General features: G+C 37.5%; 1 protein-coding gene across 1 annotated transcript in view; it reads right to left on the bottom strand.

The window, feature by feature from the left end:
- The window catches only part of NOL10 (nucleolar protein 10), a gene marked incomplete at its 5' end in the record, with an annotated part of 52,433 nt that overhangs the window by 14,237 nt on the left and 10,823 nt on the right, over positions 1 to 27,373 (bottom strand). The window contains 5 exons of the mRNA XM_009699949.1: positions 274 to 400; positions 17,632 to 17,684; positions 23,497 to 23,563; positions 25,870 to 26,019; positions 27,239 to 27,317. Of these exons, the coding sequence (XP_009698251.1) occupies positions 274 to 400; positions 17,632 to 17,684; positions 23,497 to 23,563; positions 25,870 to 26,019; positions 27,239 to 27,317 (476 nt within the window). The remainder of the gene's footprint in view (positions 1 to 273; positions 401 to 17,631; positions 17,685 to 23,496; positions 23,564 to 25,869; positions 26,020 to 27,238; positions 27,318 to 27,373) is intronic.

Raw genomic sequence — 27,373 nt, forward strand, 5'->3', positions numbered from 1 at the left:
ACCAATTTGTAGACATACTAAATCAGCAAGTATCAATCACCTTTTTAGGATAAAAATCTCAGAAACACAAATATCTACTCTTGCACTGGTTGGGAACCAAAGAACATAAAGCCATCAGTCTGGTATATTAATAACCAAGAAGACTGGAGGAGACTACTGCCATTGAATTTCTAACAGATGTCATATGTTGCATCAGAATTACAAAACTTAAATGTGTAAATGATCAAAAACTGAACAAAGTAGTCAGCTAAAGAGGCTATTCAACTGCTTTACCTAAATTTTCAAGGTCTTTTCTGGTAACAAATTTGTAATCATCATAAACTGTGCTCTCTGGATTCTCTTCCAGTTCTTCAGTCAAGTTGTCCAAGAAGGAACACCATTTTGGGGCAGGTCCCAAAACCTGTGGATATTACAGAAAGTTATAACGTTGTACATTCTTATAGAAAAAAACCTACAGTTAGCCTCTTGGCTACTGTGCTGTAATGGAATAACAAATGAATCCCTCTGAAATCAAACAGACCTGAAGAGCAACAGCAGTTAGAGAACACAATTAAACCTATTGCTTGCATCATCAATAAGGGGTACTACAGATTTTGTAAGCATTATTTTAACTTAGGTCATCTGAGACAAACAATCTAGAGGTTTCAAGTTTAACTGTTTCAAGTGGTCCCAGTCTGACTGATTAGTCTATTAAAAGCTCAGAGCCAAACATTATAGGTAAAATTATGAACTAATGGCACTAGATAGCAACTACTCTGGAAAGCACTGTTGGATCTTGAACTCATTAGGTTCACTACGCAATCATGTTAAATCCTATTCTGCCCTATTTAATTCAATTAAAACACCACAGGTATTTTTCATCTATTTTTATTCAAGAATAAACCAAGACTGTATGAATAGATAATAGGAAATACTAAAAAACTTGCATATTTCCACCATGAGGCAAAGGATTTATTTGAATGATATTACAATGCACTATCAATGTAGTTTTCCATATAAGCCTCCTCCAACTTCTCAAGTTAACAATTAGCTCCATCACTTTTCCCTCCCACTGTTCTGATTGAAATTCCTCTCTATCCTGATGCATGCAGCCATACTCAACTGTTCCAGTATTATTATTTTAGTAGATGAGTTCGCTGAATGGAAAAATCCAACAGTACGTTTTTCTCTCTAGAGCAAATCAGCTGACATTTTAGAACGTAAAGTGGCCAGTTAACTCCTAGAGTGGGACTCTGCAGTCAACATGACCATAGGAATGGTTGTGATTCAACAACAACATTTTCAGATCCTATTCTATTATGGAAACAAGTAGAAGTGATTTTATATATATAAAATACACACAGTTTGTTTTAACATGATAGTGTGGTAACAGTATAAGATAATGCTGTTAATTTTAAAAGTGTGTTATTACTCATTCAAAAGTCTTCTTTTGAAGACAACTACACACACAAAAAAATCATAAAATTGTATTCTAGAGCATATTCTACCAATATTCTAGATTATAACATTCCAGACATAATATTGCACTCTAGACCACTATCGTCCCTGTATCAAGTATGATTTATCTATAAGATTTCAGCCTTAGCTGAGAACCATAACATACCAAATGAAAAACTGCACTTTTTTACAGTGCTGCATATTTTATTCCAATTAGTAAGAGCTTCCAAGGAAAGACCTAAGACGTCACTAACTTGAAAGACTTTACCTGCTTAATGAATTAACCAAATCCCCATGTCTACTCCAGTAATACTCAGCTTAAACACTATGTAACATTCAGATTGATTTCTTGCCAACATTGCAGAAGCTTTTGTCTCCATCTTGTCTCCATCCAGATTTTAAATTTTTAAATTTTCCCAAACCCACTTCTTCAAATCCAAATGCCAAACTTTTATATTAATAAGAAAGCAGCCTAGATATATTAAATGTACCACTGGGTTTCATGCCATTCAAGAAATCAGTTATCTGTACTTCATTACCAGAGCATCAAAGCATGACTGGTGTAGAGGAATCTTTTCTAAAGTTTACCCATAGTTTTGTTTTGGATGAAACCGTTTGTCCATCTTATAAAAAAAGAAGTTGCTTACTAACTAAACAAAAGTTCTCCTGTAATAAAATTCAAGTACAAGTTTCTCTGCTGAAGATTATTAGAAGTGAGATTACAGAATCCTTGACTCGCATCCATTTCCATTAAATAAAAAGTTCCCCTTCATTCCATCTTGCTGACACATCATGTAAAGATCTGTATCACTTCAATAAACCTTTTTCATCACTTCCATGTCTATGACACTATCTGCTCAAGCCTAATAAAGCGCACATTACTCATTAGAACTCAGGCCACTCCAACCAGCTAGGGTAATCCCCCGATGGGATCTTGACTAGTGTAAATCTTTGAATGAATAACTAAAGCAGAAGTCTCACACATAAGGGAAAAGAGCTTATCTGCTCTTCAGCTGTAGCTCCACTCGCTCTTCCAAATATCCCTGTACTCAAAACCTGATAACGAGAGTAAAACTTTTCATGGCACCTAATCTCTGCCATGAAACACAAAGCCAAAAGACCTGATTATTCATTAGAATCCGTGGAGTGAGTTGGATGATCAGATCATAGAAAACAAGGCAGGGGGAAATGAGATAATTAACGGAAAAAAGCAGTGGCAGAATACCAGGAAAAAATAGGAAGTCCAACCATTATTCAAATTTCACATGTAAACTGACAAAAAGGAAAACCCTACAGAGATGTCTGTATGTTTTATTGCCTTATTTCCCTCTCTCCCACCCTACAGAAACCACTTATCTACCTGTTCTACGACACTTTAGGAGCTTGCTTTGTATATTAAAACGGAACTTTTTTTTTAAGCTTTGGAAGAAATTTAAAAATAGAAAAGGTAAACAATACCAGCCACAATGACAAGAATATAAACAAGAAATGTCCTTCTCTTGCAATAGTAATTCTTCACAGAATGCAACTGCGACTGCATTTTAACTGCAGAGTTTATCCTCTGTCATCCACTGCCAACCAACAGACACTCCAGGGTGGTGCCAAGAGCACTCTGAAATGGCCAGCTCCACCAGTCCTGTGCCCAGGTACAAATGCAACAGAATTCAGAAGGCTGGTCTGCACCGGGCCACCAAGGATGAGGCGGATAAGTGAAACCTGTCTGTCCCCGCCATGTTCACAGGCCTCTGTACTGCGGGGGTGCAGCAGCACAGGTGGGACCCCTCAGAGCTCCTGCCACCCAGCACGGGCACTTCAGCCTGGTGTGCAGTCCCCACCAAAACAGCCACAAAGCTGTTTGGGTAGGAACAATTAGTGTGGAGTTCAGGTGGGCTAATTAAGACACTTGTCAACTTAGATTGGGAATGTACAATTCTACTATATCTAAGGGAGAAAAATGCACTGGAATTCACAGCAACAATAAGAAAATGTTACGGCGGTAGGTAATTGCATGCAACTAAACTGACAGATCTCATTTTTACAGTATTTATGATATGCCATACAGGCTTCTCTGCAAGTTTTAGAAAAGCTGCACACAGCTAATGGGAAAATCATTATTATATGAGTGCACATCCACACTCAGCTTTTACTCAAATATTTCTTAAGATAGGAAAACCAGACATCATCACCAACAGTGATGAAACCAGTATTTTTGCTATTTTCATTACTACTCTGTTTTTAGTAGGATGACCATTTCTTGAGACAATTTCTGCCAACTGCTGGTGAAATTCAAGAAGATTGTCTTTGAAAATATTTTTGCCTATCAGCACAGAAGCCTTTACCTGCAGGCTGGGCCCAGCTGGCAGCAAGCTGGGTGGGCTGCTCCCTGCTCTCCTCCCCTCCCAGTGCTCTCCTCTTTAACTGACTGGAAATAGCACCCATGAGGTGACCAAAAACACAGTTATCCCATGCCCGTGTCCCACCACCACACTGCAAGACAGAGTGGCGCCTGGGTCACGCCAGGCAGGAGATGAGGAGCAGCCAGGGAGCATGGCCCTCTCCTCCCTGGGGATGAGCCACACGGCCAGACCTACCACACGGGCTTCCCACTGTGACACAGAGGTAACACAGACATCTCACCATTGCCTTTCATGTCTTATACCAAACCACAAGAAGTAACAATGTGGACTTTATAAGTATTAGTATCGTGCCATCTAATGCCTAATTTTTGTTAGTACACATTACAATGTCTTTTTTTCTTTTTAACTTTAGACACAGAAAAGACAAAATATGATGAGTAATCTACCACGCAACTGAGCAGAGACAAGAACTGCAAGGCCAAACTGTTCAAGAAAAGGAAGAGAAAAATGTTGACAGAAAAATATTTTCTAAAGAACTTCAAAAAACAGTTCTTTGTAGTCTATTATACAAGATGTTTAACTTAATAGTCTTGTAGCACTGCAAATCTTAAGTGGTGCAGCTCTACAATGCCCTGTACTTACGGCCATGCCTAATTCCCTGAGTACTTCTGTAGAAAATACTGTCCTGTCATCGGTCTGTAATTGCCCTGAAACTAATGAACCCTAGGACAGAGTAGGTACTATTCCCAACCCACAACAGATGTTCCTTATCTTCAATCTGGAACGCCAGACCACATTTGTATGCTTTTAAATGCCACTCAACAATTTGACAGCCAGCTCCGCAGAGCTCTTAGAGCCACAGAAAAACTGGGTCCAATCCTAACTAGGTTCCAGAGTCAGATGTCATGAGATTTAAATTAAATGACTTTGAATGCACATACAGATGAGTATTGTTAAGTATCTGTTTGAAGGTTTCAGGGACCAATTCTACACGAGTGAACTGAATAGTTGCTCTTTTCTTCTCAGGGAGTCAAAACAGGTTTCAAAATCTATTTTTCAGAGTGTTAAATAGAAAGTCCCTGGAAGATTTCATATAAGGCAGTGATAAAATCTTCAGCTGTAAATAAGATGTCAAAATATATTAAGACTCAACCAGCAGAAACTCCTCCCAACCTACACTGATGTATTTTAGCAATCAAAAATATGCAAAATGTTCACAGACAGCATAAATTAGATTTTAAAATAATTAACTAGAATTTGCAAAGTTTATACTGCCTGAATTCCCTCTAGAAGACTAACTTAATGTATGTGGACATCATTCAACAAAACACTTCCAGAGGCTTTTGAAAGCAGAAGTACTAGCTGCTGCAGCTGTACAAGAGAGCCATGCGCAGTTTCATTCAAACTTCACAGTTTCACAAAAATTAACACTGTAATGCCATATCATGCCATACCATAGTAATACAGTTAATAACAAATAAGTATGAGAATATATCATATCACTGCTCTTTCATAATGTCTTTTAGAAGTAAAACCTTCTTTCAAAAAAATCTTCAAATTGTTTGTTGTGGTACCTTCTATGGATTTTAAGTTAGACTGCAAGACCTTTACCAGGTAGCAAAAATGTACTAGTTAAATCATTCACTGCTGTGATATTTGAATAATGTCAATTACAACAAAAATAGTATATTCTTAAGGCCTTCAAGAGAGCTCTCAGTACAGTGTATTGTGTAAAATTACTAAGATAAGAATTCTAGTAACTGGAAGGCAAGAGAGGAACTGGCTAACAAGAAACAGTTTATGCTGAAAGGGGTGTTACTGCACAGAAAGTAGGTTACAAGTGAAGCTCCAAGGACTATTCCTATTAAATATTTTCAGTAATGACTGCCACATATAGTAGGAAAATGCCCATAAAATCTGCAGATGACAAACTGTCACACAAGAAGGGTCAAAATCTCTCAGGGAAAAGAGCTACCTTGAAAACTAAGATGCTGGAAATTGGATGACATGTATAGACAATCACTATCAGCTGTAAAGAACAGAACAGGAAAAGATCATACCAAGTGATCACAAGACAAGAGAATAGTCCTTTAAGGCCATTATATTAGTATAGGATAAGAATCAGTGGAGACATCTTGCACAATTCCAGGCAGTAATGTTCAGGATACACACATGCAAACTGTAGCAAGTACAGCGAAAGGTTGCTAGGATGATGATTTCTGAAACAGTAATGCTTGCACAAGAATAAATATATACAAAATTATCACAGTGACACTGTAAACGACAAAAGTTAGCCAAGCATCAGAGGACTGTGACTCTTGAACAGCCTTTTAATAGAGATAATGAGGAATAAACAAACAACTAGTTTTCAGATGAAATCTGACATATTCATGGAAAAGATTATACAATGTGATTGCCTGTGATAAGATGGGACTGGACTCCATGATCCAAAGAAGCTCCTCCATCCCTCTGCTCCCATTTTGAAAAAAGACAAACAATCCAAACTTAAAGCACTTTAACACAGAGATTCTTTCCTAGATTATAATTTCTTTAAATTAAATATATTTTATATATATGACTCAATGACTTCACGTACATATTTACCTGTAGGAGACAAAAATAATTCTTTGGAGGAGACAAAGAATAACAACAAAATCTTAATTTTCGTGGTTTTTCTTTTTTAAATAAAATGGCACAATAAAAACCATTTTAAACTTTTAACAGGACACATTAGCTGGAGAAAGCAAATGCACATCTCTGCATCCATATTCTCAGCTTCAAGCACGCCATTTAACAGGAGAAGGAAATTACAGAAGGTCTAATGAGGGAGGAGAGGGGAAAAAAAAAGGGTGATCCCCAGGGTGTGGGCAGTGACTGAAATGTGCAATTGTGTTTTAAACGTAATTAGCTCCCTAATTGAACAGCCAAGTTTAATTAATGCAATTACATGAGTAATTAATTACTATTCATTTTAAGAGTACTGTTTTCAATGTTTTGTTCTCTGATTTTAAGAATTAGATGGATTTCAATATGTAGTAACTTTGAAAAGTTTCCACCTATATGCATTGAAAAGGCAAGAGAAGAAAAAACACCTTGTCATACCTCATTAACAGTCACGGTTACATCAATTGCAATTGGTAACTCTCAAAAATCAGATGGATTACTTCCAACTTGTAGACACAAAAAACTGCAGCTCTCCATTCTTGTTTCTATCTTTTCGGGCTTCAGTCATAGCCAGCCCAAGAGCTTCAGAGAACCCAGGAGATTAGCTCATGTTAGAAAGGAGCCTTGGGATCACGCTACCTTGTTAAGTTTCCGTCTACTACATTGCCATATGCAGAGTTTCCCTTAGCAACCAGTGTGCTCCAAACAATCCGCGGTTTTTAATTTTATTCTGCCATTTCTTTCTAATCTTTCTCCCTATGAATGCTCTACAATCAACTCCAATTCTGCGCCCTGTTAATCTCATGAGTAATTCCATTTAATGTATTAAACAAAATTCTTTAATTCTGTAAGTTAAATGGGGTTTGGGAATAAACTCCAAACAAGTCTCCCATATATTTTCATTTCTCATAATTCCATGCTTTCATTCACCCTACATTACACTGAGCCATCAAGTAGCTCACTGGAGTACAGCTATGACCAAGAGAGACTGAATAGCACATTTTTCCTTTTCGGTATACTGCTAACAACAGCATTGCATTTGGTTTTAAGCCCACACAGTCATAAATTTCACTGAACTATACAACGAATTGGCTCTTTCTCTCATTCTAACTCCAGCACATCCAGACATTTTTGGCAGATTCATTAATCAGAGAGGTTAGTTTTCCCACCTTTCACTATGCTATGGAAGCTGCCAAATCAACAATTTGGAGGTTTTAGTCCTTAGAGAGCATGTTAAAGGAAACATTGCTTTTAAGATCTTCCCAGCGTTAAACAAAAACTGCTGCAGGAACTTGCACAAATCTAGGAATGAGATACTAAATCTTTTTGCCCTTGTAGTTATCAGATAGTATGTACTTCTTTTTCTAATCCTAAGCAGTTTGGCTTTACAGTTGGGTTGCTTGTTGTTTGGTTTGGTTTTTGGGGTGGTTTTTTGGTGTCTTTTTTGTTTTGTTTTGGTTTTTTAAATCTCATATTCTCTGATTTGACAGGTATTACAGTTAGTTAACTAGTCATAGCTCTGCTTCTACTGAGTGTCTTCTTGGTGAACCTACCATCTTTCAAAGGAGGCAACGTTCCTGTTGTTCATAATGTTCGGAAAAAATGCCCTCCGAGACAGGAACAGCAAATAATTTTTCAGCAAAGAAAGTTACTCCTTAAAATTCTAATTAAGATTAGCAGAATGGTTCTCTTCCTCACAAGACAGGAAGAAAAAGGGACACTTCTCACAAGTCACCTGTAACTTACCAGCCGTGGCATTAAAAGTAAGGAGTCTGATGCCTTCACCAGTATCCCTATTATGTTCTGACATGCTGACATACATAAAAGATAAACACTCGTCACTATTATCATAAAAATCACAGAATGGTTTGGTTGGAAGGGACCTTAAAGATCACCCAGTTCCAATCCCCTGCCATAGGCAGGGACACCTCTCTCTAGAGCAGGTTGCTCAAACCCCAATCCAACCTGGTCTTGAACACTTCCAGGGAGGGGGCATCCACAACTTCTATTAGCAACTCCCTACGTGTTTCAGGTCTTCACACAACTGAAGCTGAGACAATCTGAGGTCAGAAAAATAGACAGAAACTTCAAGTACAAGAGCCCACTACTTTCACATTAACTCAATTAATCAAATGAAGCTCAAAAGGTAAGAAGAGGGTGGCTTCTCAAAGCATGCGTTACAAGCATGACCTGCTTCAAGCACTTTCCCATAAATATCAGCTGGAAATTAACTAAAAGTTGCCAAAAGTCTGTTCTTATTCTAATACAGCAGCTTCTATAGCATATCTGCCGCAATAAGAGAGGCACTTAGGTTAAATACTGTGCAGTAAGTTCAGCTGAGACTCACTTCACAGGACTTATTTACCTGTGAACATCTGTTGATGGTGTTTCTTCATCCATTAAAAAAAAAAAAAAATGAGCAGATCGGGTATCATCAGCTGATCTAATGCCTTGTTGATGATAAAAGGCAGCAACCACATTTTACTTTGGCCATCCACACCTCCTACTCCCTACCACATCTAACTACTGCTCTTATCAATTCTGGTATTCGTTAGACCCTTCACCATGCCAATTTACTGTTCAGTGACTCAATGTTCCTGAACCACACAACCCCCTTCACAAACACAACACCTCCACATTTTATATGAAGTCTAACAAAAAACACCCCCACCCTATCACAATACTCTTCAAAGAATAAATCCCTCACAAAGCTCTCCCCCTGCATTTACAATTGTGACTGCAGGGGAGACAAACAAGGCAATGACAACTGCTTTGGCCTTTTTCCTTACACAAGGAGAGAACTTCTACACAGCTTCTAACTGTTTAACATGGTCAGAAATCTGATTCTCAAAATATAATAGCATTTCTCGCAATACTAAGGGCATGGGCCATCAACAGACAAAATTTCCACTACTAATAGAGATGAGAGTAACATGTGCTTTGATTTTAGTATGTACATAATAGCCTCTGATTGCAACCTAAATTAACATGTAAGAAGAACCAAGAATAAGCCAGAAATGCAAAATCCCAGCAAGTCTTCCCCATTTTTCTGATGGGACAGGAAAATTCCCAACTGTCACACTGTGTGGGTGCTTGCCTCTCCTGCTTTCAAGTGGCTGGGAACAACAGGGCTCTCACAGTACAAGCCAGATACCAAGGAACGTTACAGCATAAATACCTCTACAGTCATGAAAACAAAACTTACTGTACTGGAGTTCAAAGCATGACCTGCATTTTAGGGATGCTAGAGATATAAAGGTCACAGCAAATCCAGCTGTTTGTCTGCCTTACATAACTGACAAACTACTGGAAATCTAGGAACATGTGAGCTTCTAGTAACTCCCTACCATGGCAGCTTAACTGCTCTTTGCAAACCTGGGAGGAAGACTGCTCTGTGAGTTTATACAACTACTGCCAGACAACACAAAGGGAAGGAAAGGCAACTGCCTGTTGGGAACGTGCAACTCCTCCAGACAGATAATGAAGATAACCCCAGCATAAACCAACCTACTCTTTACAGACCATAATGCCAGAGAGAAGAAATTTTATGTAACTTATGAAATAATTTTCTTTGAGTAGGAAGCATCTTTCAAATATATATTTGAAAGCTTTCACATATTTGATGGTTTTATTTACCTCTCAGGTTTGACTGATAGAAATCTTAACTCCTCACAACTTTGTTACTATTTTTCTATAAATTAGTCCTAACTCACAACACATTTGGTTCACTACTGAGCGCAGCACAGAAGATGACAATACAGGTAAGCCACAAGAGTCATTTGCCTCTGCTTTCAAACATAACAAAATAATTACTTGAAATTATCACATAGAGAAAATTGTCACATGCTTTGTCTTTTCTGATCCAAAAGCTCAAAAAAGACACTAATCTTTATTACATGCTAATAGACCATAGTATAGAACAAAACTTCCTTTCAGCAATTACATCTTTTCATTATCCATGACTGCTTCTCTCTTCACTGACTGAAGCTGAGCAACCAGGTGAGGAACAGATGGCCCAAAGGAAGGAAAAAGTACAACTTAAGAAATAAATAAATAAAAAAAAGAAAAAAAAAATCTTTCAGATACTTAAGGCATAAATTTTCTACCACTTAAAAAGAAGAGTACACTCCCCCCTCAAAACCTGTTTTCTTAAAATAGAAACTCAAGAACAGATGGTCTCACACTACCAATTGCTTAAGAACAGTCACAACACTAAAAAAACCAAACCATGCGAGTGTATTAACTGGCAGAGCAGTCATCTGGTACAATTCAGTAAAATGCCTGCTTTTAAGAGTTTTCTACTCTGCTCTGTGAAGGGTATGATGTAAACTCTGAGGTAGTATGGACTTAACAGTCAGCATGCTGCTGTCTATTAAAAAAAATAATTAAGAAGTGCTGCCTAAATTACTATCATCCACAACAGCAGTAAGCAGGGATCATACACCTTCATAACCTATACATGATGTTGAACTACGACATCATCAGCACCAAAAAACACCTAAAAGAAGTTTTACAGGAAGATTAGAAATCGTTTCCGGATTATTGCACGTTGGCGTTTTCCTTCTATGTATGTGGGATAAGTTGTACAGTATCTCTCTGCCAGTGCATGGGAAATGGAGGATATCCTTTGTTGGGAATAAGCCCAGCGTGTTATTTTTCAGTTTGAAAGTGTTTAGGTTAAAAGTAGGAAGCTCACATTTCTGCCTGTGAAGATAAACAACTTTTTTCCTATGCTTGTAAATACTGTGCACTAGGTAATGTATCATTCACTAGACATTCTTTTTATACCATTTCCACAATTTTCTGTTTAAAGTATTAGCCTGTTCTGGATGGAAAACACAGTTCTAAAAGATTGATACACCAAAACTCAGAATTAGCTTGAAGGCCAAAGATGCACTCAAGTGTCTTTTTATCAAGGGAAAGTTTTTTAACACTTGGCAGCCCCAAAGCACAACTCTAATACGCTACTTCATAACAACCCTGCTTTCCAGTCACTTCACAGTTCTCAAAAAATGAGCAAACTAAGGTTAAGACCAACATTTCCCATTCTAGATCATAACTACTGTATTTTTATTTTACAACATTTTTTCAAAGGGAATAAAACATTTTTCTACACTACACATTGTTTCAGGATAGAAAGAAAAAATTCTCTTAACAGCACCCATAAACCATTTGAACAACAGCCAACTATACAGAACATTGGTCTTAAGGGTGTGAAGTACAAGGTGTGGATAGGTGTTTTTCTCTAATTGCATCTCCACCATATAAAGACCCAAGAGAGAAAAAAAGACAACCAGTAGATCCCGAAATAATGAAAGGACGAGTAAGTCGTAGAGTGATAAAATTGTTCTGAAAGGCTATGACCACAGAGGTAAGTGTGGACTGTGCAACACGAGCAACCTCGCACTTTACTTTTTAAAGTAAAAAATAACAGTCTGTAAGGATAGATAACTGATGATCATAACCCCTTGCACAGAACTAGTGAGAGCACTCTGTCACCAGACTGACAGAAAATACTAACCTATTTCAGAAAAATGCTTTTTCTGTCTGAGTGAACTGAACACAACTCTTCAGTCAATTCAGTCACAAGAGGGTTCAGAAGCAACTAACCTGGAAGCCTACAAGCAAACCAAAGGATGTTCATCCTTAATTTACAATCCAGAACTGTTTTGAACTAATATAAAGGAAGAAATAAAACAGGTGAACTAAGGTATTAAAAAACTGCCTTCACTTGTATTTCCTTTAGTACAAGTTACCTCCGCAGAGTTGTTTCATCAAATATCCAGTGCATCAAACAAAAACATGTAAGCTAGTAGAATCTGGTATCTTAATCTGTGACTATGTTATCTCAGGGTTAACTACTAAGGAAAAAGTAGCTTTTTCTACAGTTTTTCTATATTTCTTTTCCTAAATCTAAGGAAAAAAAACTTCGTTTTTTTAAGAATGAGCATTTTTGAGGCATATTCAAAACAAAAAGATGGTCATAAAAGGTAATTAAGCCAGGCAAGTAGAGGACCTAAAAAAAAAGGAGAAATGAAATAATTTAAAATAGCATGTAGGAAAGTAAAGAAGTACCAGGAATGGCTGGTTTAGTTGAAAAGCCACCCAATTTGAAGAGGACAAAATTCATAAGTATTTCTAGCAATAAAGAGATCCACATATCCAAAACATATATTGTATTAGAAACAGACCTATTATAAAGATATTCTTGGAGAAACTGAATCATTGAGTAGGCAAGAAATACTTGCCCTTGAAACATTTCCAGTTTATAACTCCAACAACCCTGAACTAGGAGAGTGCTAGAATATCAAATGATTTTCCAAAACCACCTGAAAAGAAGCCAGAGACGCTCCAGGATTTATTTTTTCTTAAAGAGCTTAATATCTTTTCTACACCAAAAGTACATTGCTGCTAGCCTCAACAGGGAGTTTTCTGCCAAGACTGCAGGAAAGTAAAAAAAAAAAAATCCAGAACACAGAATATTACACTCAATTAATTACACGCTTAATTGCTCTCTCCTTTTACCAGCCTAATGAACAGAGTAAGTTTCAGTTTCAGTATGTCTATGTAGCCCAAAGTTTCAGGTCCAGTAAAGGAGACGGGACTGATTTGAAATGTCTGTGCTAAGATCAGACATGTTCACATAACCAGTAATAAACCGAGTAAGTAACACTTATGCCCCTTGCCTTCCACCCAGAGTATCCACGAGGTAACATGCAGGGCGTTTTCTGTACAACCTGAAAAGAGAACATTGTATGTCATGGAAGCTGACAGCCTCAATTAAAATTCAGAGAACCTGGCTCATCTTAGATCACAGGCCAGTGGACCTCCATGTGCCGGTGGAGTTTTTTCGTCTCTTCACTTCTTTGGCCAAGGCCTGGTTACACTATTGACTCAACTTACATTTCTGAGTCAGTAGTCTGAAAAGTATCCCAAGGCACACACAACTTTCATTTCAACCTTCCCGAGGCACACATCAAAGTGATATACCAGGAAGCCAGTTGGCAAGAAGTAGGTTCCAAATGTTTGCATAAACTGCAAGTTAACTATTAAACTATTGGCAAACAGCCCAATTGCAGTCAGAGGTACTTGCCCTCATTAAAGCCCAACAAAATAAAACAAAAATAAAGTCTCTAAGCTCAAGATGTTACCTATGTAAAACAAACATTTCATTTTAACAGTCAGATTCAGTTGGCTTTTACTCACCCTCTGCACTGTGTACCTGCGTAAGGCATCTTCTTGTCATTTGAAAGTAAATCTGCCTGTCCTTCCTAGTAAACCAAAAATCACATTCTTTTCCCTCTAACAGCTTTGCACACAAAAGAAACAACTGTGGTGATTTTTTTTTTTTTTTTTAAAACCTCATAGTTCTTTCAGACATTCCTAGTCTCAAATGTCATACCTATCATGTCGAAAATTCTGCAGGAAAAGCTGATGCATGCCATTTCATTTACAGACAATACTATGATACCCGTTGTCAACTGTTTTATAATCCTGAAGTTCGAGACAGTCATTTTTCGGTTTTGCAATGGAAATTTAGCTTTGGCATTAACAATGGAGAGAATGGGCACATGTACACAGATAATTCAGTCAGACATGAGCTCAGTCAGACCGTACTCCAAGCTGGCCGGACACAAGCCAGCTCTAGTTCACAAGTCATGTAGCTGTGTTAGCACACCACTGTGCCCACACTAATAAAACCTGCTGAGAGGCAGGGTATATTAGGCTGGGCACAGTCCTACACTGTCTGGCCAACTTCAATCAAGGACAGAGGATGCTGGGTCTGTCTGCACCCATCTGTGTACATATGCACTCCTGCTTTGTAAGACTCCAGCTTCTGTGCATCTCTTCTGATTTTTTTATTCTTATGTTGTAAACTGGAGGGCTAGAGAACAGCACCATACATCTGAGATTTAGTCATGGCAACTCCTTATAGCTGTTCCAATGAAGACTTAAAAAAGAGAATAATTACTAGCACTAGAGGGCAATGAGGTGCTAAGGCCATCGAATGGATTCTATTTACACAGAAGTACTTCCAAGAGCTCTGAAACACAACTGTCCTTCATAGTAGTAGCTTTTCCCCCAGGCATTTATTCTGTTTTGGAATTCAAGAATTATAACTCAGTTCTTGTCAACATCTCAAAAACAGAGGACACATTTTAAGTAGTATTTATGTCTATCTCAAAGTAAATAAACAAATGGAAAATTAAGCTATTCATTGAGAAAACACTGACTCCTAGTCCTTAGAAAAAGTCAGAAAACAAGACAGTGAAGAGAGATATGGTAATACAGCAAATCACTAGTTCTTTAAAGTTTTGCTCTAAAGACACATGCAACTAAACTCATCTTTGCCTGTGCAAGGAAATTACTCAGTGTTCCAAGGATGGAAAAAACCCATGTCTTAATAATCTACTGACACACAAACCAAAGGACAGGTGTGCATCTCTGAGCTCAAATAACTAGGCCAAAAGATCAAGGAATAAAACAGTAACACAAATACGTTAATAACATTGGGTTTTCCTTAATAACAAATGCCCTGGAGCAGCTTAAAGCTGACACAACTTCTCCATTTTGTATTTTCTTAATTTAAAAAGGAGATTAAAAAAAAAAAAAGTCAACCAAAACAGATTTAGTGAGCTACACACTTGATTTTTAGGAAATGCAGTAAGAAACCCTTGAATTGCACAATACTATCTGTGCCAGTCCCTTCAGTCTTGCCCATGAAAAGGCAGACAGGGTCAAAACGCCAGTTACTAGTATGAGACTTCTGTCTCTATTTCAAAGTAATTTCTCACTACATTTAACTTAAGTATTCCATGTTTTGAAATGAACTATAAATTGTTGACTAAAAAAAAAAGTCACACCAGTATTTAAGATATCTTCAGCAGCCTTCAAACTCAAAGCCATCAATGCGAACTGGAGAAGTTTAACTTACTCAAAAAGCAAATTTAATCTGGGCAGTAGCCTTTGAAACAAATTTTAAATTTTCTTACACACAACAATGTTTCCAAAATAGAACGCATATTTGGATTTATGCTTTAACATTCATCATTTGGGTCCATTTGCATGCTCACATGTCACTGTGAATGTAAAACACAAAAAGGTATGATCCAAACAAGTACAGGCAGACTCAGGTACCAATAATCAGAGAATTGTGACAAAGGAAGATAGTTTAAGGAAAGACTTGTGTTAATTTTCATTGGACTAGCCTGCATGCTGCAAAAATACTAGATAGTATTAGTCCAATATTTAGGTTTGCAATAACGTCTGTCAAGTATGATCTGAGATCTAATATAGACTACTCATATTTCTTAGCTAAAAATTACTTATCTGACTTCAGAAACATGAGATCAGTATTCAAAGAGGATTCTACAAGAGTGAGATTTTCGAGAGAGTAAAAAGTCTTTTTCATTTTGATTTACAATATGTGCAAGAATACTCAAACTAATACTGGCTAGAACAAGTTCTAACGAACGTTCATTGCTGGTGACAATCAAGACAATGAAATAATTTTTTGGCTAAGTGGCAATGTTGGATATGCACCTCTAATGTACTATAGCTGTAAAGTTCATCTATCATGCACACCTGCATAAAAAAACCAAACAAGACAGTGCACAATTTTCAGAGAGAAGCTGAACCTTAGCCTTAGTGACAGAAGGAATGCTTTTTCCACCTGAATTACTTAAATTGAGTAACTAGTCCATTCAAGTTTAAAAAACTCAGACTTTGAAAATATGACAGTTTGTCTTCCCCAATCCATTAATTAAAAAGACTATAGATTAAAAAAAAATAAAATGCTTGGAGAGCTGCTCTCTAAACCTTACAAAGGACAAAGCAAATAGAAACAAAGTGTTCAGCTTCTAACTACAGTTAATGCTTTGCCTTAAATACAAAAATATTTGTTAGCCCCCCACCCTTTGCTATGAAAAGCATGGAACAGCTCCAGTTAACAAAACATAAGTTGGTTAGAGCCGAATTGGAGAAATAGGTAATTTACATCTAAAGAACAACCTGACATAAATGACACGCAAAGAACCTTTCTTTAAATGCAAAAATCTAATAATACAAGTAAATTTAACCAGACCATAGAATTGTTTAGAGGGGTACACTGCTGTGTTTAGACAGGTACATACAACAGGTATACAGTGTCTATTCCACAAAGAAAAATGTAAACTTATGAATCTCTATCCTAAATGTAATCAAGATCATGCCAGGGGGGCAGGGCATGATGGGATGACATGACCCAGAAATAAACTAAAGAAAATTATTATTTAAATTAATTTAAATTTTATTATCTGAATGAAGACTTCTTGGTTGATTTAAAAAACCAGCTACAGATATCTTTCAAAATTAACAAATTTTATAGTTTGTCCAGAATGTGAATAAAATTACTTAAGAAGTGGTGCATGTGCTTTTAGAGTCTAGTCAGCTATTCTGCATATAACATTCACATATATATCCTACTACTTGTCACCTACCAGGCCAAAAAACCCCTAGTGAATGCACTGTAGAATCAAAAACAAAACAAGAGTGAAATACAGGTGTAGTTTTCTGTACCATTCCCTAACACAAGAAGGCTTGCTGTTAAGCTTCCCTAAAACCAATCCGCAGAGATATAACATATAGTTAACCTACAGTTAAGTCTTTCAAGTGGAGAGTTTTTCACACAAAAAGCTGCAATTCAAGTACAGCATCGAGCAGAAGCTACATCCAAGAGCCATACTAGGGAGCCACACAATAACATTTCCTTGTCAGAACAGAGAAGAATATTTACTGCCATGAGCATGTCACTGTATACCATATCCTAAAGACAGTGATGAAATATTTCACAACAAAGCAAAATTATTATCTTGAAAGTAAGCTACATAGTCCCTATTTAGGAATTCTTTTCTGATCAGCTATCAAAAATCTACTTTTTCCAGCAAAGCTCCACTTGAGTTTCCTATTGTCACTAGCCAGTTTTGGAACTGATAGCAAAAGGCAAATTACAGGCTGGTTTTTTAGTAATTCATTATGTTACATTAATAAATTATGGTTAGCTCAAGTTTATCATGAAAAGTCAGAGAATGTAGACATGAATTTGCAGAAGTAATCTTCCAACATGAATACCTGAATGGCAGCAAACAACTGAGTTTTAAAAGAGCAGTTATCAGCAACAATTTGTATTACTTACTGGTATATAATAGATATTCATTTTAGGGGCTTCATTGGCAGTCATTAGCATTCCTAAAAAGAGATTTCCACATTTAAAAATATTGGTCACAAGAGAATAACACTGCTTTTTTCTAAAACATATATATACTCGAGGCATTCAATTCTCATGAAGCAGATTTGTACATAGGACTTAAAATACCTTTCCAGGAAAAGAAATGGAAGAAATGGAAAAATCGCTGGCACCCAAACAAAAAAATAAATTAGAATGGCAGCCTGAGGATTTGTAGAAAAAAAATTCATGGGTTGGGGAGGAGGGGTTCACAGTACCTGTAGCTCACACAGTACATATTCTTGACCTGCAATGGAACAGCTAATTGGGACCTATAATTGTTGCGTCAAATGCTAAGAAAACAAGGGTCTGGCAGCAGCACAATTAATTGTTTCCTACATATTTATCCCTTTTTGTCCTCTATCTTAACTGTTCAGCACCACTTTACGCAACACTAAGTCCTGACAACTGCGGGCTGCCAATTTTCATAACAAATAGTTCATTCCATAACACTGTTTAGAACAAAACCAGTTAGTATTGCACTTAAAACCTACCTTGGGCATGGACTTGTGTTATTAATACAAGGGGTTTTAGTTTTTTGTTTTCAAACACACACCTACAGTCTAAACAAGGTCATAAATTACAACATGGTTTACATCTGTATTCATATTTCATCTTAGGAAACCAACACAACAGTAGCTTCTCAACACAAGATGAGACACAGGATACTGAGGCTTCAAATGCAGTAGTATTAGTGATATTAGCCAACCGGGGCAAATGTAAAATTTGAAATATCTGAATATACCTAAGAAACACCAGGAATAAGGGTTGTAAATACTCTGAATATAAAACACTATCGTAGAAATATTAAAATCCATGGAAAACCTCCAACTGCCACAAGACTTCATGTAAGTTCAAAATGAGAAACACACTCCATTTCCTTCTACATAAGAGAGTAATGAGGACATTTGGCATATACTTTTACATTTATCTCAGTTTTGTCTTTCCAACGTAGATGATCTCCAGGTAATACAAGAGATGGAATATGAAGAAGAAAAGAGCAATCAAGTTAGATAACATTCTGATATAAAAGTACTGTAACATATGCCACTGAGAATATGAATAATTGGGTCAATTACTACACACCCTGAGGGTAGAAATATAATTTACACCCAACTAGAGGAACGCAATTAACAAGGGTGGAGTAATCCTTCCTACTTAATCCTTTTATTAAAACTACACAATGCAGCTGGACTTATAATGCCAGAAAAAAGGAGGCCTGCTTTCCTGGCAAAGCAAGAAATTTGTGAAAGCTTAGTCAGCAATCTGAGGCTAAAACCCATACCTGGAAAGGTTTGCAGGCAATTTAAAGAAAAGGCAAGAATTTATAGTATATGCATATATATATGCACACACACGCAATGTACTATAGTATAGCATATAGATTACATGCTCCTTTAACATATCAGCATGCTCACTACTATTTCAGGAGACAAAGCATTTCTCCATTGACTGAATATGAATCATTAGAGATAAAAGGACAGAAAATAATTCTACAGGTGCTTCAAAGACGACAGTAAAGGGAAAACCTCCTCTTTGAGAGTCTTCCATCAATAATTAAAGGAGGGAAAAACAGACTTCAGAACAGTACATGGGCATATACTATGGGGGAAATAAAAGAATAAAAAAAAAGGAACAACTCTTGAGAAAGGAGAAGTCTACTCCACACATTTTCATTGTTTCAGCTTGTTAGTTGTAATCAATTTTTATGGCAAGAGACACCACACCCTAACAAACTACACAGCAGCCTAGTTTGATCACTGTAAAGGGGAAATAAATGAGAAATTAAAACCTCTTCTCTGAAAAAAAGATAAGACCATTGTTGGAAAGTGGTCTGCAGTATAGTATCATCAATTTAAAGGAATGAAAAGAGAAGTATGAAGTGGTAGTAAATGGGAGAAGCAGTTTTAGCAAACGCAAATTTTTAACTTTTTTTTTTTTTACAATAATTGAAACAAATAAGGCACAGATTGGTATACACTGTTAAGTTTCATTTACATTCTACAACTTAAGTGAAGCTAAGTCAAGGCTACTCAGTAAGTGGTAATCCTTTTTTCCCCTAGCCCCATCATGCATGTGTAACCAGAGAAAAGAGATTCATAATTAGTTTAAGAGATCCACTAAAGTTTGTCATCATGTAGTCTGGTCAGAGACACACAAGGGTTTGCTTCCCATGAAAGGTAGTTTAACGAAGTTGGTTGGTAAAATAATTTAATTAAAAAAATCCCAACTACAACAAAACTCCCACAAAACTACTGAAAAAGAATAATTCACATTATACTGATCCGCAGTCCACCACAAATGACAGAATCATAGAATGGTTTGGGTTGGAAGAGACTTTTAAAGGTCATCTAGTCCAATATCCCTGCAACGAACAAGGACATTTTCAACTAGAGCAGGTTGCTCAGAGCCCTGTCCAACCTGTCCATGATGTTTCCAGAGATGGGGCACCCACGGCTTCTCTGGGCAACCTGCGCCAGTGCCTCAGCACTCACAGTGAAGAATTTCTTCCTATTATCTAGTCTAAATCTACCCTCTTTTAGTTAAACCATTACCCCTTGTCCTAGCATGACATGCCCTTGTAAAATGTCCTTCCCCAGTTTTCTTGTAGGCCCCTTTAGGTACTGGAAGGCTGCTCTAAGCTCTCCCCAAAGCCTTCTCTTCTCCAGGCTGAACAATCCCAACAATCCCAGCCTGTCTTCATAGGAGAGGTGCTCCAGTACTCAGATCATCTTCATGGCCTCCTCTGGACTCACTCCAACAGGTCCATGTCCTCCTTGTGTTGGGGGCCCCAGAGCTGAAGGCAGTACTGCGAGTGAGGTCTCACCAGAGTGGAGTAGAGGGGGAGAATCCCCTCCCTCGACCTGCTGGTCATGCTGCTTTGGATGCAGCCCAGGATACGGTTGGCTTTCTGGGCTGTGAGTGCACATGGCTGGGTAATGTCCAGCTCTTCATCCAGCAGCACCCCCGAGTCCTTCTCCGCAGGGCTGCTCTCAATGCCTTCATGCCCCAGCCTGTATTAATACCGGGGGTTGCCTCAACCCAGGTGCAGGACCTTGCACCTGGCCTTGTTGAGCCTCCTGAGGTTCACACAGGCCCACTTCTCGAGCTTGCCCAGGTCCCTCTGGATGGCATCCCGTCCCTTGCATGTGTCAACTGCACCATTCAGCTTGGTGTCATCTGCAAACTTGCCGAGGGTGCACTTGATCTCACTGTCTATGTCATTAATGAAGATATTTAAGAGTACTGGTCCCAAAATGGACCCCTGAGGGACACCACTTCTCACTGATCTCCATCTGGACATTGAGTCATTGATCACTACCCTCCGGATGCGATCACCCAAGCAATTCCTCATCCACTGAACAGTCCACCCACCAAATCCATCTCTCTCCAATTTCGAGATGTTGTGGGGGATCGTGTCAAAGGCCTTACAGAAATCCAGATACATGACATCCATAGCTCTTCCCTTGTCCACTGATGTAGTCACTATTTCAGAATGTTTAATGTTACAATGTAGCTTCACTTCTCCCTTTTTTTAAAATTTTTTTTCTTATATAATTGTGACAATGCAGCATTAATATTATTTCATACAGGTGAGATTAGGGTATGGGCTTCCTGAGCAGCCAGTTCACCTGAAGTGTTAAAACACAAGCTAGGCAAAAACCTCTTGGGTTTCCTGTGCCACGCTGGCTTCATGAACATCCAGCGGTGCTCTGAGAATACTGGGGCATCAATGAGAGCACAGAGCCATAGCTATATTGGTAGTTAAAAGACATTATATTTCCAGCTTTCCACAACTGCAAGCTCATATTACTGAAAGTACTTCATTATTTTCAGACGTTCAATTGTTATGATTCTTTAAATTCTGAATGAGAATGAGGTGGTGGCTAGGAATCTCAAATTCTGGAGGAACAGTATTTATGACAAATAAGCAATGCACCACCTCCTACCTTAAATCTCTTAATTTCCACCGCAACATGTTCTAGTTTTTCCCCCTCTGTCTCCATATGATTATAAAATACAGCCTAGTTTTCATCCCACAACAGTTCTTACCAAAAGACATCAACCTGCTCCTCTACAGACATGGTCAAAGGAAGAACAATAAGAAAAACAGAACTGACTTAAGGAGGATACATGGGACACAGGACTGGAATGCACAGCCTAAATCACTCATCTAGGTCACAGACACGTGAAAAAGTAATGTCCTGTAGGCAACATTATGGAGATATGTGCATTCAGTTCTTTGTGCTACAAGATTCTTCCTGCACAGTCTCATGAAAATAATTTCTGCAAAAGCACTTTAGGCATGTCTACATACCACAGAGGCCAGAGAACATCCATAGTTGAGTAATGTCCATCCCTGCAGATATTCAAACTTGACTGGTTATGACCCGAGTAAGCTGATCAGACTTTGAAGTTGGATTTAACTTCAAGACTGACCCTGCTTTGAGCAGGAAATAATATGACCCCCAGAGGCCCCTTCCAACCTAAATTACACTAAGATTCTACATTGTCAAATAAGTTCTGCTTCACTGCCTGTCATGAGCTCTTCATTATCAATGCTGCATGAATGTTAATTCACTCCTAAGCTCTCTGTTGGATCAAATCAATAAGCTCATCATGGGTGAAACCTGGATAAAATGCTAAAGATCATTCACTTCAATGACCTCTCTCTGTGGTCACTATGGATGAGAGAAGATCAGGTTTGTTCACCTCCATGTTGCACAGTCCACAGTCACCACACAGTTATTCTCAAATACACCCAAATGAACTCATACATACAACCAGGGCACACGAGATCTACCCTCAGTGCCATGCCATAATGTCCCTGTTTCCACAGGCTTCAATTCTTTGCTCACATTATTTCTGGCACTTTGATCTGGGAAAAACAAATACATGGAACACAAATAAAAATGGTATCAGTGTCTTTTTGAGGACTCAGAGAAACCTAGCCCAATTCCTAAGCAGTGAAACACCATGCTGTTTCAGAGTCAGATAAACCTTAGCAGCATGGAAGTGAGTTAATATTTTCATCAGTAAGGTCCTGCAGACCATTAAGTTTTGCTGCTGCATCAGGTCAAAAATGCCCACCATCTCAGCAGGGATCAGTATTTAAGTGCTCATCTCACAAAAAAAAAAAAAGACACATTCTTAACTGAAGTTGGCAGAAATAACAAGATAAGTTTTAACTTGTTAGAAATCTCAAACTCACTTATCTACAATCTTGAATTTGCTGCTAGTACGAATCAAAGTCCAAGTCGTTCTGTCTTTGCTGCTACCTCTCTCCAAAATTAAGATAATAGCAGAGTTTGCAACACAGACATTCTCTGGATCAAGAACTCTGCCCTGTGCCATCCTAGTGGCCCTAATTTTTATTTCATCTTTTTCAGTACTGCTTTCTAAAAAGATACTAGGTGTCACATAGTTAAGAACTAAGCAACCCAGATCAAGCAAGGAAAATTAAGGCCAGTTGCAGAGACAAAAGGCCAAAATTCCTATTCTTATGAAATGAAACACTTCAGATATTTGAAAGAGCTAAAGAGGTCAATCACTCAATTGACAGCACAGCAGCTTCTAACTGCAAAGTGGCTCCGATTTAATACAGATGCAGAGGAAACAATGATACTGACAAGTAACCATTTTTTCCTAGCTCTGTCATAAGGAGGAAAGTAGACTAATTTGTATCACCTAAACAGAAAAAAAAAAAAAAAAGACCACAGCTTAACACAAGCTTTCCCTTTTGAACTTAATAAGACATTAATATATCTAACATACCTGAATTTGGATACAGACAGAGATCATTGATATCATATTCTGGCTCCATTGAAGTAAATATTTTTCCCTGAAATTGCAGGAAGAAAATATGTTATAAAGAACTCAAAAGAATTAATTAAATTTAGTAAATCTAAACATTAAGAATAGCCATTATAGAAGCTAAGAAATATGACAGAATAAAGATGGAACAGATTTTGCAGAACAATAAAATGTTATTAAAGTATCTGAACATAACACAAGGAATTCAATATTGTCTTCGATCTCTTACAACGAAGTGTAGCCTCCTGGTCACTGAAGACACAGCAATATACAGTTGCAACTCTAATTTCTCAGCTCACACTTCTGTGTTGAAAATGTGTGTCAGATTTACTTTATTTTATGTGAAAGAAGGGATGAGGTTCCTAAGTTCCTGGCACATGGTCAGTGTAACCCTCATTTTGTTAAACTGTGAATGTGGTAGATTTAAATAATTTTATTTTGGTGAGTATCATTAGCTGAAATGATGGACTGGGAGAGGAATTTGATTCTGGAGCTTGGTTCTTCCATTCTGGTCATGTCTACATGAAATTAAATATAGTTCAGCACTCTATTTATAATTTATAAACTCAGTATTAAAGAGGTCTAAATATAAAAATAGTAAAAGCATCCAGTTGTATCTAGCTTAGATGAGAAGTGAATTTATAAAGGTTATTTAAGAAAGAGGTAAAAGCAGGAAACAATGTTCTCAAAAAAAATAAGAATTGGAACAGAGTCTGTAAAACCCAGACAAAAATACAGGTGCTTTTATAAGCCAACACACAAGACAGCCAGTAAAGGAGAAGTCTCTAAGAACTGGGCCACAGAGCCTACAGCATGAGAGCACATGTCTACACGGTTCTAAACGAGGGACAGGAACAGAGCAAATTTTGATGCTATTCCTCTTTTTTCTTCCCCTGCAGCAATCCCACCTACCTTTCTGGGCCCTTCCTTTCCCTCCCAGTTATATGCTGTTACCCCACCCACCTCTGGTCTCTCCCCGATGATTAATAAGAGTCCTCCCCCACCCCGGTCTTAGCAGACAAAAGCCTCCTGCTCCCCACCCCAAGGCACGTCTCGGCATGGGGCTATTCTGGTATCAAAGCCATATGCTCTCCACCCCGCAGTCTGCCTCTGCAGTTGGGTCCCAGCCAGAGATAGTCAGGAACCAACATCTGGGAGAGGTGGAGCCAGCTGGAACATAACTCTAGGAAAGAGTCCAAAGCTATCTTTGCCTTCCAGCAGTAAGAAATCCTCCCTTTTCCCACTGCAGAGGCCACCTGACAAACCTTACAGTGTTTCATTCTCAATGAGGGAAATATATATACACCTAGGAAAAATGGAGAAAGGCTACTGCAGATGTTTTAAATAATAACCAATAATTTATTTGCTCTTTTAAACAATAAAAAAGTAACTGCAGAGGAGCTTACAAAAAAAACTGCTTGCAATGGCAGAAAAAAATAAAAGAGGCTGTTGAAAGTTCATGAAGAAGCATAACAATAGAGAAATGACCACCTGAAATAGTCAGAAAAAAGTGCCTCTAAACTACTACAACTGCTCTTGACAATGTTTCAGTCTAAAGCTAGAAAAGAATAGATGGAGCATGTTTTTTTAGAAGGAATACAATGACTAAAGATAGCCCATCAAACCGAACCAAGTTACCGCAGTATTGCTATGAACCCATAGGGTAACATATTTTGTGCAAGCTTCATTGATGGAAAGATAAGAACAGCATAATATAATGAAAGTGTTACAAAAATTAGAGATTTCAATTCCACTTAGAGGTGCAAAAGGCAGAGATAAAGACATTGCCCTCTGCAATATAATCCATTAATACAGTATAATCAGATTTCTATTTCGATCTACGCATAGTATCTGCTTCAATATCCAAATAGGTTTCTGTGAAAATACGCAACACCTGATTTTAATAGTCATAAAGTAACTGATCTACCTTTGAAGTTAGCCCTTCTTTGAGTAGTGAATCGGAATGACCATGTTTTTCCTGATGAAAAATCGTAACCGGATGTGTTCAAGCACACTGAGAAATACACAAACCGGGGCAATGGCTAAGATACTACTTTTTATGTTTAAATCCTTCTACCGAAACAAGTATCTTAGGCAGACATGTACAAACAGCTAAAAAAAACAAACCTAAGACTCTATCTTTATACCTGACAGGCTGTTGAATAACTTCCCAGATTTTGGTTTATTCAGTCAGACAGGACAAAATGCTATGTAAATTAGGACACATTAAAAACCCAACTTCCTACACCGAATTTCAGCTTTATTATTCAAGCTGCATGAAAAAAAGAAAGTAAGAATTTAAAAATCTGAATGCAGCAACATAAAAACACTTACCGTATCTTTGTTCCACATTTTTATGATTCGAGAATCTGCAGAGATAATTAAATCCAACTGACGCTGAAACTGAATTGACTTAATAGGCAGCCCATAGTGGTGATCTTTGACTATTAATGGATTACTGGACCGGAGATCATATAATAAAACCTTGAAGAATAAGAGAAAGATTAAATTTACAGTATTGGAAGATCAAGAGGAAGCCACATACACCAGATCTTCACTAAAGATATAACTAAACTTGAGATTTTTTACTTAAATATACGGACAAGATTTATATAAAAGAAATAATTTTAAATTCTGAAAACAGCTTATTAAGTAAGCCCAGTTTACTCTGGCAATATATTTTAATCTCTGTGTACTTCAGTCTAGAAAAAATAAGAACAAATTTAAGAGCTCACCATCTTTCCAAAGTCTTTCTAGTTTCTATTGAAAAAATGAACGATTTTCAAGGCTCTTAGTATTTCTTACTAACATTTCACTTTCAGATTCTTGCACTGTTCTTACCAAGATTTAAACTTTCAGAATCCCTTCTACATTCAGCGAGTATCACTTTCACTCAGTAAAATATGACAGAATGTAATTTTTTTATGTTAAGGAAAGTAGGGAGTACAGGCCCTGTTTTCCAGAAACCTGCATTTTTATCTCCAATGTTTCATATGGAACTTGAGAAAGACCCTACATCTTTCACACATGAAGCGCGAATACTAATTTTGGGGGAAAAAATACAATCAGTTTGTTTAGTAGAAAACAGAATCTCCAATAAAATTTGCCTGACGTATACTAACATTATCACAAATACAACTCTTACTTACGTATCTGCTCTTGAACAAGCTACAGTTTTCAAAACCTCTGGAAAGACTGATGAAGGCAGAAAAAAATCCCCATACTCCACTTTACAAATATGATGGCAACAATGACTAAATGAATTGAAATGATCCCTTACAGAAAGATAAGACAGTAAAAACAGTAGTTGAAGGACAATCACTCCTGCTTCTTTAGCCACCGTCCACATAAGGAAGAGCACGTATGTTGCACTGAGATGGTACTGATAAGAGTCTCAAAAAGAAGTAACTTCCCCGCATACTTGACTCTTAAGCCATAAGAAAACTGCAGAATTTGAAGTTTTATAGCATGTAGGTTATGATGATTTTAAGTGGTCCCTACAGTATTCTGAAGAGCAAGACCATTCGACAAAATTAATTTACAGTTTGAGTATTACTCTATACATGTAATTTATGCTCTTATAAATACTTATATTAATATATATTAACATGACAGTAAGTGCACTCAATGTATGATAAGACCTAGATTGGCAATTGCAAGAACAGGATCTCCTAAGAACTGTTGTAGATGAAGTTAAGTCTACCTGCCCAGTAGATGTTCCAACAGCCATATTCAAAGCTCCATCAAATTTTAGTGCTGAAATGGATGGTAAACCATCTATCCTGCAAAGCACAATGCTTACAGTTAGACATTCTTTTAATAAAAGCTGCAAATAATT

The sequence above is a fragment of the Cariama cristata genome, unplaced genomic scaffold (assembly GCF_000690535.1).
Source record: "Cariama cristata isolate BGI_N322 unplaced genomic scaffold, ASM69053v1 scaffold11345, whole genome shotgun sequence".
Classification (NCBI taxonomy): domain Eukaryota; kingdom Metazoa; phylum Chordata; class Aves; order Cariamiformes; family Cariamidae; genus Cariama; species Cariama cristata.